At 43.5% G+C, this 16815-nt stretch overlaps 2 protein-coding genes across 14 annotated transcripts in view; both read left to right on the forward strand.

Moving 5' to 3' along the window:
• IFNAR2 (interferon alpha and beta receptor subunit 2) overlaps positions 1 to 12868 on the forward strand; it is a 34543-nt gene extending 21675 nt beyond the window's left edge. For 2 of the 3 annotated variants that reach the window (XM_086322401.1, XM_086322408.1), the window contains 3 exons: positions 156 to 324; positions 6728 to 6858; positions 11313 to 12868. In XM_086322401.1, the coding sequence (XP_086178527.1) occupies positions 156 to 324; positions 6728 to 6858; positions 11313 to 12056 (1044 nt within the window). In that variant the 3' untranslated portion in view covers positions 12057 to 12868. The remainder of the gene's footprint in view (positions 1 to 155; positions 325 to 6727; positions 6859 to 11312) is intronic. The other variant, XM_086322417.1, reaches the window with a different exon arrangement.
• Positions 12869 to 14368: 1500 nt separating this feature from the next.
• The window catches only part of IL10RB (interleukin 10 receptor subunit beta), a 30212-nt gene continuing 27765 nt past the window's right edge, over positions 14369 to 16815 (forward strand). For all 11 annotated transcript variants that reach the window (XR_015135177.1, XM_086322432.1, XM_086322463.1 and 8 more), the window contains exon 1: positions 14369 to 14507. Coding sequence is in view for 10 of the 11 variants with exons in the window: in XM_086322432.1 (XP_086178558.1) it covers positions 14459 to 14507 (49 nt within the window). In the remaining variant the exon portion in view is untranslated. The remainder of the gene's footprint in view (positions 14508 to 16815) is intronic.

The raw sequence follows: 16815 nt of genomic DNA on the forward strand, positions 1-16815 counted from the left end.
ATAAATAACTTTTTCTTGCCAAGCCTATGATATTTCTATCTGTGTTTTTAAGATTTGAAGACCAATTCTCAAAGACTCTCTTAGGGCTTGCCTCTAAACGAAATTCTCACTTAATGTCTTACTGATGTTTTTTTCTCTTTTGCACATTTTTACAGCATCAACCCCAAATAACTGGAAACATCACCAAAAATTTCAATTATGTCATCGACAAGTTAATTCCAAACACAAACTACTGTATATCCGTTTATTTTGAGCCTAAAGATCCAAGAAAAATAAACAGATCTCCCTTAAAATGTACCCTCTTTCGACCCAGACGAGAATCAGGTATGACAGTTTTTGAAAATTCATGGTTTGCTTAATCTGAAAATCGCGAAGCACTAATGATATTTCATCCGACAAGGCACATCACAGAGATGTCTTCTGTTGGTCAGACTCTACCATGTGGTAGAGCTGCTTTTATGTTGCCATCCCATGGGGACAGTCAGGTAACTTCCACTTCAGGAGGCTAAAGTGGAAATGATTTATTTCTGGGGCAGGATCGGGTTCAGTTCTGTGTGGCCTTGGTTTGGCCGTTATTCAAGTCAAGTGTTGGAGGAGGCTTGGTTCCTGAAGCAACTGCCTGCAGAGGTGCCAAAGGGTAGGACGACAGTCGCAGTGAGGTCCACAGACATGGCCTGGCTCTCCAGAAGGTTGGCTGTAACTCATGGATGAAAATGGAACTTGCCAGTGTGGATGAGCTGGTCACGGATGAAGGCTGAAAGCCCTTCTGTGGCCAAGGTGTCAAAACAGCATACAACGTCCTCCCCGAACCTTCCTTCGAATGGAGGAATTTGCAGGAAGGACAGTCAGCCTTAGGAACATCCACTGCTCATTATTTTCTCAGGAAGCCAATTGTTTTGCCCAGAGTGAAAATCTATGAAAATCTCCCCCAAAGAAGCCTTTCTGAATTTCCCAATCCCAGTGAGAGTTTCTTTAGTGCTCTGATTTACCAGAGTCAAAATAAGATGAGATTTAGAAGGGAGTGACTGTAAGTGTGATGGCTTCTTTGCGGATGAAGTGAGCTCCACTAATTAGCAGCTGACATGTCAAGTTGCCTGGTGTTTGCTATAACTCCAGGCAGTGTGAGTTTATTCACCAGTGTTACTCAGAATCAAATGATACACAGATCAATTTTAAAGGAAAAACTATTTCACAGCTTTAACTTAAATCATGTTTATAATGTCAGTTACATATGGGTAAAACTTTGCCCATATTTAACTCAACATTAAAAAAACTAAGATCGTGGCATCCAGTCCCATCACTTTATGGTAAATAGGTGGGGAAACAGTGGAAACAGTGACAGACTTTACTTTCTTGGGCTCCAAAATCACTGTGGATGGTGACTGCAGCCATGAAATTAAAAGATGCTTGCTCCTTGAAAGAAAAGCTATGACCAACCTAGCAGCTGACAGAGGTCCGTATAGTCAAAGCTGTGGTTTCTCCAGTAGTCATGTACGGATATGACAGTTGGACCACTAAGAAGACTGAATGCTGAAGAATTGATGCTTTCAAATTATGGTGCTGGAGAAGACTCTTGAGAGTCCCTTGGACAGCAAAGGGGTCAAACCAGTCAATCCTAAAGGAAATCAACCCTGAATATTCATTGGAAGGACTGGTGCTGAAACGGAAGCTCCGATCCTTTGGCCACCTGATTTGAAGAGCCAACTCATTGGAAAAGACCTTGATGCTGGGAAAGATTGAGGGAAAGAGAAGGGGACAATAGAGGATGAGATGGTTGGATGGCATCCAACTATTGGACATGAGTTTGAGCAGACTCTGGGAGACAGTGAGTGAAGGACAGGGAAGTCTGGCGTGCCATAGTTCATGAGGTCGCAAAGAGTTGGACATGACTTAGCAACTGAACAAACCTAAAACTGCATATAGTCTCTTCATGCCTATGGCTCTTATAAAAACGTAAACCCAAAATGAATGAACATAATTTGCGTCCTAACACCAATTCCTGGTATATTATAAAAGATTATAACTCAGGAACAGGCAGAAGGAAGAGATACACGGGGCAAAACAATAGGCTTCCTGAGAAAATAATGAGCAGTGGATGTTCATATCCGTTGACATTTGGAAAGATCCCCCGGCAACCAACCCTGTGATGTAGAGGGTTGGAACTATCAGCCCCACCCCTTGACTTCTGGGGAGGAGAGAAGGGCTAGAGGTTGAAGTGACCACCAGTGGCCAAGAATTTAATTGGTCATGTCTATATAACGAGTCCTTCTTAAAAACCATAAATGATGGGGTTTGGAGAACTCCCAAGTTGGTGAACATACTGAGATGCTGGGAGGATGGCATGCCCAGAGACGGCACAGAAGTCCAAGCTCCATCCCGCATACCTGGCCCTGTGTATCTCTTCCTTCTGCCTGTTCCTGAGTTATAATCTTTTATAATATACCAGGAATCTAGGGAGTAAACTGTTTTCATGAGTTCTGTGAGCCATTCTAGCAAATCATCAAAGCCCATAGATAGCCCTGTGGGTTCTGCACTAACTCCTGGTACTATCAGAAACGAGTCGAATCTCTGGACACCTAGTTGATGTTGAGAATTGGTGTTAGGACACAAATTATGTTCATTCATTTTGGGTTTCACATAAACCAAGTGAAGTTCAGAGGGGCTTGTTCTGAATAACAAAAAAAGCTCCTTTCACTTTCTTTGCTCTTATTATTTAGGAATTTCTAAGGGTTTCAGACTTGAGGACAAAGACCAAATATGTACTTCTTATTATAAATCAGAGTGTCACAGCAATAAAAACTCAGATTAGAAATAGGACTTGACGGACCGTGGTTGGCTGAAACTCAGTCTGCCCTTAGGTGAACCTGCTCCTGCTGCTGCTGCTAAGTCGCTTCAGTCGTGTCCGACCCTGTATGACCCCATAGACGGCAGCCCACCAGGCTCTGCCATCCCTGGGATTCTCCAGGCAAGAACACTGGAGTGGGTTGCCATTTCCTTCTCCAATGCATGAATGTGAAAAATGAAAGTGAAGTCGCTCAGTCGTGCCTGACTCTTAGCAACCCCATGGACTGCAGCCTACCAGGCTCCTCCATCCATGGGATTTTCCAGGCAAGAGGACTGGAGTGGGGTGCCACTGCCTGACCAAAGGCACTGGAAGGTGATGTCCTTGCTCTGTGGTGACTCAGTGTCTCCCCTGACTCTTCCCTGTTTCACCTGCTAAGAATGGTCATATGGCAACATGCTGGCCCATTGCTTCATGCTTCCGTGGTAGGAACACATCACTTTGTATACTTCAGCGTCTGTTCTTTTATCATTACATGAGACAGTTAAGGTACAGGTATGCCTCGCTATCCAAATATTTCATGCCACAATTCTTGTCTGAAACTTCAGGAACCAAGTAGGTTCAGATCATGTGACCCCTCTCACTGTGTAAACTGGCCATGTGAGCCACCCTCAACTAGCTAAACCCAGGGACCAGGTAGGTTTGGATGGTGGGGGATCCTTAAAGGATGAGCTAGAACCAGAGTTAAGTTACTGGGATATCAGTGGTAAAACACTGATATCTTAAAGCAGTATTGATAAAGGGGGATTTATTCCAGAGAAATGGAGAAATGCCTCCCTCTTGTCAAATCTTAAACTAATCAGCTGACTTCTTTTCAGTAAGTTCCCCAGGGAAAGGTGTCCTCATCCATTTGACAAATGTTTATTGGGGCCCACTATGGGCCAGATACTCTTCTAGATACTGGGGATACAGCAGTGAATAAAACAGATAAAAATTCCTTAGTTTATAGAGTTTACATTGGGAGACAAAAGAACAAGATTCAAAAAAATAAAATATGTATTGTGTTAAGGGATGGTTAAGTATAATACTATAATACTCTGGAGAAAAATTAAGCAGAAAGGGCAGGGGAGGGGTAATGTCTGGTAAAGGATGGTCAGTTCAGTCAGTCAGTTCAGTCACTCAGTCGTGTCCGACTCTTTGCAACCCCATGAATCGCAGCACACCAGGCCTCCCTGTCCATCACCAACTCCTGGAGTTCACCCAAACCTATGTCCATCGAGTCGGTGATGTCGTCCCCTTCTCCTCCTGCCCCCAATCCCTCCCAGCATCAGGGTCTTTTCCAATGAGTCAACTCTTCGCATCAGGTGGCCAAAGTATTGGAGTTTCAGCTTTAGCATCAGTCCTTCCAATGAACACCCAGGACTGATCTCCTTTAGGATGGACTGGTTGGATCTCCTTGCAGTCCAAGGGACTCTCAAGAGTCTTCTCCAACACCACAGTTCAAAAGCATCAATTCTTCGGCACTCAGCTTTCTTCACAGCCCAACTCTCACATCCATACATGACCACTGGAAAAACCATAGCCTTATTAAGTTAAATAAGCAGGGTGACAATATACAGCCTTGACATACTTCTTTTCCTATTTGGAACCAGTCCTAACTGGTTCTAACCAGTTAGATTAGCCCATGTCCAGTTCTAACTGCTGCTTCTTGACCTGCATACAGATTTCTCAAGAGGTAGATCAGGTGGTCTGGTATTCCCAGCTCTTTCATAATTTTCCACAGTTTATTGTGACCCACACAGTCAAAGGCTTTGGCATAGTCAATAAAGCAGAAATAGATGTTTTTCTGGAACTCTCTTGCTTTTTTGATGATCCGTCAGATGTTGGCAATTTGATCTCTGGTTCCTCTGCCTTTTCTAAAACCAGCTTGAACATCTGGTAGGTCTCTTTAACTTGAATATATGTATATAAAATTTGACTGCATTGAGTCTTAGTTGCAGTGCATGGTTGCCCCATGGCATGTAGAATCTTCCCAGACCAGGGACTGAGTCTACATCCCCTGCATGGCAAGGCAGATTCTTTACCACTGGACCACCAGGGAAGCCCCAGGTCTCTTTTAAATAGGGTGGTGTCATGTTTACATTCCCTGGAAGCAGAGCCAAAATAGAAATTCTAGTTCAAGGGACTCAGAGCGGTGGGACCCACGGGTCAAGATCCCATGACATCATATTGCTCCTCCAAAGAAACCACGTAGGTTCACAGAATCCTCTTCAGGAATGTAAGCTCTATACATGTAAGGATTTTGTATTATAAAGGTGTGCCTTTATGACTAGATCTGATTCTATAGCTGCCATTGATATGACACATCTTCATTCTTTTTTTTTAATTTTTATTGGAATATAGTTGATTTGTAATATTACTCTAGTTTCAAGTATACAGCAAAGTGAATCGATTATACATATGTATATATACACTGTTTTTCAGATTCGTTCCCCGTATAGGTCACTACAGAGTATTGAGAAGAGTTCCCTGTGCATTATAGTAGGTCTTTATTAGTTAGCTACGTTATATATAGTAATGTGTATATGTCGATCCCAGTTTATCCCTCTCCCACTTCCCCCTTGAACCATAAGTTTGTTTTTTACGTCTGTGAATCTATTCTGTTCTGTGAATAAGTTTTATTTGCACTATTTTTTTAGATTCCACATATAAGCGATATCATATATTTGTCTTTTTCTATATGACTTACTTCACTCAGTATGACAATCTCTAGGTCCATCTGTGTTGCTACAAATGACATTATTTCATCCTTTTTTATGGCTTGGTAATATTCCATTGTATATATGTACACAGTCTTCTTTATCCATTCCTCGGTGGATGGACATTTAGGTTGCACCATGTCCTGGTGATTGTAAATAGTGCTGAAGTGAACACTGGCGCATATATCTCTGTATACATGCCCAGGAGTGGGACTGTTGGATCATATAGTACCTCTATTTTTAGTTTTGTAAGGAACCTCCATACTGTTCTCCTTAAGTTTGTACCAGTCTGCATTCTCACCTGCAGTGTAGGATGGTTCCCTTCTCTCCACACCCTCTGCAGCATTTATTATTTGTAAATTTTCTTGATGACGGTCCATTCATTCTTGATGGGAATGAAAGGGGTTCATGAGTCTTCTGCCGTCTAAGGGCTCAGATCTTCACCGAGTTTCTTTCTGTCCATTCTTTAACCTTTTAAAAGACATTAGAAAGATATGAGCCATCTTTAGTTGTTTTTCTCCTGTATTGTTTTGCTTGAGGCTGTGGTTATAGGATTAATATTAATAAAAGATTTTCTGGATATCAAAGACAGCCTTAATTCTATAAGTACTGATTTCTTCTCAGCCTAGTTGGACTTACAGGAAAAAGCTGTTTACATTCAGAAAATTGAAATTTTTGAAAAGTTATTTTGACAAGAAGCTAAAGGAGAACTCATAACTGGACAAAACAAGATCTACCACACCCCAGTTCTGGGTTCTGGCATGGCCAGAGTCCAGCTTCCAAGTGACCCGATTGTCATCTTTAGACAAACTCCCTTTTTCAACTCCCTCTGGAGACCTGGCTAGTATGACTCAGAAACAGTTTTTTGTTTTTTCGTTTTTTTTTTTTTTTTTAATAATTTATATTTAAATGGTCACATGTGGCTAAACCACCACATTATTGGACAATGCAGTCATAAAGCATAATTATCAACTGGAAGAAATTTTACTTTTAGAAACTGAATTTTAACATTTTTTAAAAATGTATACTTGGATTACTTTCCATTCTTTGATATTAAACAGTAGATTTTCCAACTTTTGCCCCCATAATAAACTCTTCCACCACCAGATTAATATACATTTGTTCCCAACTGTGAGTGTTCAGTGGATCTACTTTTAAATAAAGCCATTTAATTTTTCATCAACAGAGTCATCAGAATCTGCTACAATAGGAGGAATAATTACTCTGTTTTTAATAACTGCTGTCTTCATAAGCACTGTAATGATACTGAAACGGATTGGCTATATATGCTTAAGAAATGATTTCCCCAAAGTTTTGGTATGTATTTTTTTTTCATTTCTACCTTTATTTTTCATTTTGACTTAAGAATTTTTATTATATACTTAAATATCTTCATAGAAGAAACCCTATTTTCTCAAAGCATCAAGGTGTTGTATCACTCTGGGTTCTTTACCATTCCTATAAACCTATATATTGCATTTTCTGCTTTCTTTTCATACTTTGTCCACATATGATTTTCCATCGTCACAGTGTTCCATTGTTATTAATGTCTCCTTTTTCCTTAATCATTTCTCAGCTGTCGGGCATTTGGATTGATTTCCTTTTCATTATTTCTTTTCCTTTCATTTCTTCGGCCATTAGGAGTAACACAATGAACATTTTAATACAGGTTGTCATTTTAGTTTGGATTACTTATGTGGAATATATACACAAAGTGAATATATCTTATATGAAAATATAAAGAACTGATTTATAATGCTAGTGTCAACATCATGGTGTACAGCTTTCTCCAAAGCTTTGCCTACATTGATTAATCTTTTTTTTTTCCTACTTGTACTCATTTATCATAGTATAACGGTCCCCCAGGGGTCTCTTATGTGTGTCCTTCGTAAGTGGAACCAGCCACTTGGTCTTGTGTTTTCTCTGTGTTTCATGAGGCATATTCTTCCTGCTCAGAATCTTTGGCACTCAACCAAGTCTAGGTACTGATCTTACATATTTCTAACACCTCCTCACATGTTTTGATTCAACCACTTTGCCCATCATTTTTCATTTTCCCTGTCCTGTCACTTTCCTTCTGCATTAGAAGATATTCAGATAGTTCCTTCTACATTAGAAGATATTCTATGTTTGAACTCATTCACCTTCTATTTTTTAAATAGCCACAAATAAATCTCTCTCTACAGGTGGTAAAAGTATAGTCCTTTTTTTTTATTTTTTTGTTTCTTTAAATGTTTTTAATTGAAGTATAGTTTATTTGCAATGCTGTGTTCAAGCATTCAGAAACTGATTCAGTTTAATAATATATATATATAAGAATTTGAAAAAGAATATATATAATTTCTTTTTCAGATTCTTTTCCATTATAGCTTATTACAAGATATTGAATATAGCTCCCTGTGCTATACAATAAGTCCTTATTGTTTACCTACTTTTATACAGTAATGAAAAAGTAAAGTGAAAGTGTGAGTCGCTCAGTCATGTCTGACTCTTTGTGACCCCACGGACTATAGCCCATCAGGATTCTCTAAGTTCATTTGTATCATTTTTTTTTTCCGATTCCACAAATAAGTGATAGCGTATGATATCTGTCTTTCTCTCTGACTTAATATGTCTTTCTCCACTTAATATGATAGTCTCTAGGTCCATCCAAGTCCTTGCAACTGGCATTATTTCACTCTGTTATGACTGCTCTTCTCTTCTTTTTCTTGTTCTTGTTTGTTTAGGTTGAGTTGGGGGATGGACTGTTTGGGAGGAGGGGTGCTTGTGGAGTTTTTCATTATAATTAGTATTTGAACCTAGGTGGCATTTGGCTGTGGCTTACGAGAAGTAAATGGCTCTGTGTTGGATTTTATCCATACTGTGATCCCTGTCGTGGTTTTTTTTTTTTTTTTTTTTATCTATCAGTATAACTTAATCTTTTGTAGCTTTAACAGTATATCTTTTTGAGTTTTTTATGTTACTGTTCAGTTGCAGGCTTACTCTCAGCCTCCACTCCAACTCTTCTGTTGGCCATGTATAGCTGTGGCTTTGAGCTCTTAGATAAATCCCACTCCAACTGATGTTTCTCATGCAGCCTTGAGATATAAAAACCCCTAGCACTACACCCATCATGTCCTGGATAATTTTCTGCCTGAATTACCTAAACTCATTACTAACCCTTCTCCCAGGTCTCCCTGGGTTTTTCCTGTCCTTAAAATGAACCCAAATTATATGCCAATTATATTTATACCAGTTATTATGTTATCTCCAAGTAATGAAAGCAAGTATAGTTATCTTGTGTCTGTCTGCTATTTCTCCAGTAAAAAGTGTTGCTCTGTGTTTAAGTACAAACTCTAGGAACAGTAAAACAGAACACCCTAGGTCTAGTATGTTTGTGTATGTATGTCTAAACAAGAACAGAAGTTAAAAAATTTTAACTGTCTTTTCTTTTCTCCTCCTCTCCCCCCACCGCCTTCCCCCTTCTCTTCTTTTCCTCCTCCTACACCTCCTCTTTTGCATTTAACAAATATGTGTTGTGTATTTACTGTATATCCACATGTGCTGGGTGCTGGGGATCTAGAGGTGAATAAAACAAACAGAAAAGATGCCCTTATGGAGGTTAAAGTCTGAAAAATGGGGGCAGAGACAATGATCATTATTAGATGATATGACTGGCTAAGTAAGAAATTCAGAATCTAGGGATGAGGTATTAGGACTAATAAGTTGAGCCACATTAGCCACTTATTTAGACTAATAAGTTTGTTACACACAAAGTAATCAACATAAAAACGCTGCTTTTTATACCCTAGCAACAGTCACTTAAAAATAAATGTTTTTCTATTAAGTTGCTTTTCAACATCCAAGAAATTGAGTGCACAAGTCATAGCAAAAAACTGAATTTTCACAAACTCAACAAACCCACATAAGTCACATGCAGATCAAGAAAGAAAACATGACCAACCCCTTCCAGAAGTCTCTCTTCCACCTCTCAGTCACTGCCCACACCCAGGATAACCACTCTCTACACTCTAACAGCATAGATTAGTCTTACCTGGTTTTGACCTCAGAATCATACAGTTCAATGGAATCATGCAATTTAAGTGAAACCATACAGTTTTTAAAACGTCATTACAATAGTAATAAAAATATTTGTTAAAGTATTTAAGGAAGAAATCTAACAGAAGATGTCACAAGCCCATTGTGGAGAAAATTATCAAACCCTGTTGAAAGGCATTAACAAAGATCTAGTCAAATGGGGAGCCCAGAGACAGACTCACATATGTGGAAACAAGGTTAGGCTTAGGGTTTTGTAGGAATTGCTGTGGGGAAAGGATTGAGGTCAGTAAATGCTACCCATGTGGGGAAAAATGAAATCAGATTCCTACCTCACACTATACACAAACATCAGTTTCAGGCATATTAAAGACTGTAATATGAACAGCAAAACTATTAAAAGTTTTAGAAGGGCATATAGGAGTCATACTTAAAGATAAGGAAGATTCAGCAGAAACCATGGAGAAAGAAAATTGATATACCTTCTTAAATTAAGATGGAAATTTTCTTTCCATTAAATGTCATCATAACAAGAGTAAAACGTTAAGCCACAGACTAGGAGAAAATCCATGCAGCATAAACAATCAACAAATAATTAACATCTAGGTTCTATAAGTGCTCACTCAGTCGTGTTCAACGCTTTGTGGCCCCATGGACTATAGCCTGCCAGGCTCCTCTGTCCATGGAATTTTCCTGGCAAGAATACTGGAGCAGGTTACCATTTCCTACTCCAGGGGATCTTCCCAACCCAGGGATCGAATCCGCATCTCTTCTGTCTCTGGCACTGGCAGGCAGGTTCTTTACTACTAGGGCCACGTGGGAAGCCCAAGGTTATACAAACAGCCCCTATAAATAAATAAGAAAAATGATGAAACAACCCAATAGAACAATTCATCCTAAGGCTGTATCTGAATAGAGTCAGGGAAAAGTAGACTTGTCACATTGGGCAGCTTGACCAAGACAATGGAAAGGAGAAGGATGCTGATGATGATTCACGGTCTGCAAAGGGAATCTCACGACCACCCTCCTCACCATGACCCCACTGTAGCCGGTCTCCTTAGCCCACCTCACCTGTTGTATCTTGGAGGTGCTGGGTTAGAGCAACCTCCAGTCTCTCTGTTCCTTCTCAACTCTGACCCTTTAGGGGTCACCTGCATCTCTAAGGTCCTCCAGTCCAGGGACCTCTGACCCCAGTGGGATCAGCTCCCTAGAATCTCTCCTTACTCAGTTTCCTGACACCCATAAGAATGTCAGCAATCCGGAGGTGAAATCTATCCAGTTGAAATCTATCCATCTATCAAACTACTGACGGATAGATTCCCCTAACAAGCAAGAAGCAGCAAGGGGACAGCAGTGGGAAGGAGTGGGCCAGTCTCTACTGCAGGCAGCCTCCTAGTTTGAAACCCAGCCTCCACCACTGAGCGTTCCTTGCAACTTGGGCAAGTTTCTTAACCTCTCTGCATTGTAAAGTGGAGCAAGACTAGTAAGCCTACTTTATAGAGAAGTCGTGAGGATGAAATGAATTGTAACGTGTAGTTTACTAAAAGCAGTACTCCGCAAACAGTAAACCCTGTGTAACTGTCCGCTATTGTTGTAGTTGCTGTCATCATCCTCATGGCCACCTTTCCCATCTCTGTGCAGTTAGTTAACTCCATTAAGTTTAAGATGTCAAAAAGATAGAGAACAAACACTCAGGACTGATCATTCTCTCTCTCTTTTTTTGTTTTTCTTTAAAGAATTTTTATAAACTGTCAGTCTGGGTGTTTCCCGAGCTGCCCCCGTTGGAAAAAGTGGCTACCGTGGAAGTCATTCACGTCAACAGGAAGAAGAAAGTGTGGAATTATAATTATGACGATGAAAATGACATCGAAAATGAGGCAGCTCCCCACTTAAATTCAGGTGGTTACACCAAGCACGGACTAACGGGCAAGCTGTGTCCAACTTCCACCACTTCAGCCAGCTTGGAGGACTGCAGCTTGGAGGACTGTAGTGAGCCCAGTGCTAAGGAGCCGTATCTGCCTGAGCCCAAGGGGGACGCCGAGACCCCCATGGCACCAGGGCCCGGCCCCTGGCAGTCGGAAGGCACAAGTGGGGGCTACCAGACGAGAGGGACTCTGTGGCAGGACCCCACTTCCGAGGAGGACAGTGACTCCACAGAGGGGTCTGAGGGCAGAATCGTCTTCAACGTGAATTTGAACTCTGTGTGTGTGAGAGCCCTTGAGGATGACAAGGACTCAGAAGTCACTCTAATGTCCCCATCTTGTCCAGAAGAGACAGTCGAGCTGGAGGACCTCAACGAGACAGAATCAAGCGTTTTGGTGGCCAGTGAAGAAGGGACACAGCTGCCCTTCACCAACCCCTCTACGGAGTGCCCGAGGCCCCAAGATGCTCCTTCTGATAAAAGTGACACTTCCGAGTCAGATGTTGACATGGGGGATGGGTATATAGTAAGACAAGTGAATCTAAAAAAATTTAATTAACTTGGACACACGCTGCCTCCGGACTTCACCCCCCACCCCCAGCACCTGCACGTGCTCCTTTGGGGCCTCCGAGTGTTCTCCCTGGGGAGGAGTAGGACACTGGTGACATCATCTATGCAAATGCTCACTCTGGGGGGAGGGGAGGTGGGAAACAGAGCATTCAGCAATTATTCAGTGCACTGTTTACCTGTTCAAGGCAATTTGCCTTGATGGGGAAAATGCCCTGCCTGTTCCCTTTCCTGTCATGGATGTCTAATGATTCTGCATCATGTTTCCCAGAGTAAAGAACAAAGTTCCCTGTGGTTTTCAGGCGATGTTCCAGGGCCCTGTAAGATTTCTGGGAAATTATTAAATCGGGTCAGTGTGGAGTAGGGAGAGAAAAGGAAGACATTCAGCAGAGTTCATAGCAGGAGCAGTCAGCAGTGGTTTTTTTTTCCCCCCCCACAGGCTTGAGGAAAGACCAGAAAAGCCACAGAAAAAGAGAAGGGAGGGTGGGCAGTTAGAAAGCAAGGACACGCACGAGGAAACAGAAGCACATGCTCTGGGTTGGGATTGGAAAAAAGGAAGCCCCAACCAAGTCTGGGGCACCCCTAGATAATATTGTGTCGCCTACACTCTTGAGAATTCAACTCTCAGCCCTCCTCAATCTGAGTGAGGAAGACAGACACACACACACATAATAACTCTGGTGCCAGACAGGTGACTAATAGAGAAACATTTGCATAAGGGAGAGGGACAGGGTCTGTGTCATATTTTAAGATATAATTTTGTACAGTGGTTGGTAAAAAATAAAACATACTTTTTAATATAAACTTGGAAATGTTTCCACATTTGTTTCTTATTAGACAGGAGATATATGCAGCAGATGTGTAGTTCTGCTGGCATCTCTGGGTTACACAAAACTCCCTCTACTTCGTGGCCTCTGGGAGCCAAAGGAACCTTCTGCCTCCCTGAGCTCGTGTTCCTGTGGAATGTTCTAGCGACAGAAGTCAGCCAGTGTCTTACATCACCTAGTACTTACCCTGCTCTGGGTTTTCCAACCTCATCACTGCTACTAATGCATTGAAAAGGAGGAAATTAAGCCTTTGTCAGCAGTCTTGTGAGAGAAATGATTCTGGTCACGTTAATGACTTGGTTCTCTGTTGCCGCTTATCCCTGAGGGGAGAGGGGAGTTAAAGTAAAGAAGATCCTCTCAAGCTAGATTTGCTAATGGAATGCTTTAAAATCAGTTTATTTGTGGGGGAGAGGCGATCATAGAGACTGCAACTGTTCACTGGAGAAAATTTGGGGAATACGGTACAGTGTTAAGAAAAACCTGAGTCGTTGGGAAAGACCCTGATGCTGGGAAAGATTGAAGGCAGGAGGAGAAGGGGATGACAGAGGATGAGATGGTTGGATGGCATCATCGACTCGATGGACATGGGTTTGGGTGGACTCCAGGAGTTGGTGATGGACAGGGAGGCCTGGTGTACTGCGGCTCATGGGGTCACAAAGAGTCAGACACGATTGAGCGACTGAACTGAACTGAACTGAACACTATGTGAGTTAGCATTTACCTGGACAAAAACTAATATAACAGCAAGAAGGGAGGGAAAAATATATTTTAAAAAAAGAGAGACAGAGGATGAATTAGAATTAGCTCAAAATGAATTGCTGTATTTTCTGATAGACCTCTGTATTCCCAAATATTGAAGATCATTCCTCATCTTCTTTGAATAAAGTACAAAGCAGGAAAAACAGAAGAAAAAAAAAAAAAAAACCATCACCACCCTTAATCCCACCACCCAGATACCAACTCTGGGTTGGCTCTGTGTTAGTCTATCAGTCGTATCCGACTCTTTTGAGACCCTACGGACTGCAGCCCCCCAGGCTCCTCTGTCCACGGAATTCTCAAGGCAAGAATCCTGGAGTGGGTGGATGGCCATGCCCTTCGCCAAGGGGATCTTTCTGACCCAGGAAGCAAACCCGGGTCTCCTGCGTTGCAGGCACATTCTTTACTATATGGAGTGTATTCATTTAACTTGAGGGTTCCTTTCAAAGCATGCGTTTAATGTAATCGGGGACACTGCATGTACAGTTTCGCACCCTGTTTTACTAACGGTGTTTTCCACTCACCCGCAGGGGAAAAGTCCCCTTTCACCTCCTTTTCTGCCACAGTCAAGCGGCTGACAGCGGCCCCTGGAGCAGGGAGCGAGAGGCGGGGCCCAGACGGGGGCGGGCCCCGCAGGGCGGGGCCTCTGTCGCCCCGCCCCTCCCCCGGTTCCCGGAAGCAGCCTCGGAGTTGGCAGGCGGGCGCGCGTACGTGCGACCCCGGCGTAAGGGGTCGGGGGGTGTGCCCCGGTGCCTGGCGGCTGTCCGCGGGGCTCCCCCGCTTGAGCGCCCTCCTGGGTCCCGGCGCGACTATGGCGCGCAGCCTCCGGAGCTGGCTGGGCGGCTGCCTCCTGATGTCAGGTGAGGGGTCTGCGGGGAGGGGACGCCGGGTAGCCTCCGGGGCGTCGGCTCGACCCCCGGGGCTGCCCGCGCTGGGACCCCGTCTCGCCTGTGGCGCTGCGTCCCGACTGGAGGAAGTGAGCGCGGGAAGCGGGAGGCGTGGCTACGACGCCGGGCAGCGTTGACCCCCAAAGACAACCCCCCCGCCCTCCCCCGAGCACACCCCCAGAGGCGCACTCTAAGTTTAAGTTCCTGGGCGGGCTGTTAGGCCCAGCACTCCAAAGTCTGAATTCTGCCCCTCAACTCCTACAGCTCTAGGGCTTCTGAGTTCTAAATCCAGTGAAACCTTTCCTGTCCTGCTCCAAACTGTGTGTGTGTTAGTCACTCAGTCGTGTCCGACTCTTTGCGACCCCATAAACTGGGGCCCGCCAGGCTTCTCTAGCGGTTCATGGAATTCTCCAGGCAAGAATACTGGAGTGGGTTGCCATTCCCTCCTCCAGGGGATCTTCCCGACCCAGGGATTGAACCCTGGTCTCCTGCATCGCAGGCAGATTCTTTACCACTTGGGCTACAGGATAGTCCGCCAAACTGCCTGCCCAGGTTCAAATAACACTATGGATCCCTCCTTCCTTTCTGATGGATCTCTCATTCTCCGGCTTCCCTCCCACCTATATCAGGCTGTTTCTCCCTGGGATTCTCCACCTCTATCAGCCAAGTTCATACCCAGTTCTCTTCTCCCGTTCTCCTACACTACTACCTCTCCGGGGGCTACCAGCAGAACTTTGGCATTAAATACCAACTCTGGGCTTCCCTGGTGGCTCAGATGGTAAAGAATCTGCTTGCAATGCAGGAGATCCAGGTTCCTTCCCTGGGAGGGGAAGATCCCCTGGAGAATGAAATTGCAACCCACTCCAGTATTCTTACCTGGAGAATTCCTTGGACAAAGGAGCCTGGCCAGCTGCAGTCCATGGGGTGCCAAGGAGTCTTAACACTGTGGCGGGACTAACACTAACACTGGACTTCCCTGGTGGCTTGGTGATAAAGAATTTATCTTGCCAATGCAGGAGGTGTAGGTTTGATCCCTGGTTAGGGAAGATCCCCTGGAGTAGTAAATGGCAACCCACTCCGGTAATCTTGCCTGGGAAATCCCATGGTTAGAAGGAGCCTGGTGGGCTACAGTCCATGGGGTTGCAGAAGAGTCGGACACAACTTAGTGACTGAACAACAACAACATGGGCTCGTGACTTTCAAATTTCTATCTGTTGGTGCTAGTTGGGTGATGGTCCGGTGGCAGTTATTATACTCTTCTCTGTACTTCTGTGTATGTTTGGCATTTTCTGTTAAAAAGTTTAACAACTATTTCTATCTCTAGCTCAAATCTACCCTCTGTGCCCCAGGCTTATTCATCCAGCTGTCTCTGACATTCCTACTTATGTATCCTTCAGTATCTCAAACCTAATGCAAATCCTAAAATTGTTGTTTTTGTTCAGTTGTGTCTGACTCTTTGCAACCCCATGGACTGCAGCACACCAGGCTTCTCTTTCCTTTCCTTTGCTGTCTCCTGGAGTTTGCTCAAACTTATGTCTATTGAGTTGGTGATGCCACCCAACCATCTCATCCTCTGTCGTCCCCTTCTCCTGTCTTCAATCTTTCCCAGCATCAGGGTCTTTTCCGATGAGTCAGTTCCTTGCATCAGGCGGCCAAAGTATTGGAGCTTCAACTTCAGCAACAGTCCTCTCAGTGAATATTTGGTGGTGTTTGATTTCCACCCCCAGCCCCAGTCAGAGCATAAGGTGCTTAAGCAGGGAGTGGCTATTAACATCTACTTCTTCACACCAAATGTATCAGGAAGTCTAAAGTTTATACATCTGGAAATAGATTTAAAATCTACCCCCTCACACCTTTCTGTTGTTGTTTTAGTCACTCAGTCATGTCCTACTCTTTGGTGACCCCATGGACGGTAGCCCACCAGGCTCCTTCTGTCCATGGGATTTCCCAGGCAAGAATACTGGAGTGGATTGCCATTTCTTTCTCCAGGGGATCTTCTTGACCCAGGGATCAAACCCACGTTTCCTACATTGGCAGGTAGATTCCTTACCACTGAGCCACTTGGAAAGCCCTCACACCTTTCTGCCACCACCCAAATTCCAGGTCACCTCATCCATCCCCACGTCTCTATTGCTGTCCTCCCCTTAGCAATTTCTTCTCTTCAAATACCATCTCAGACTCCTCAGCACTGCTAAAGCGTGTCTCCCTCTCCCACAAGCCCATGTGAAGACTTTGAGCCAGAGTACATGACCTGAGTATTGGACATGGTTATTTTCTTGGG

This window comes from Bos grunniens, chromosome 1 (assembly GCF_055505025.1).
Source record: "Bos grunniens cultivar Pamir isolate PY7600 chromosome 1, Bosgru_T2T1.0, whole genome shotgun sequence".
NCBI lineage: Eukaryota > Metazoa > Chordata > Mammalia > Artiodactyla > Bovidae > Bos > Bos grunniens.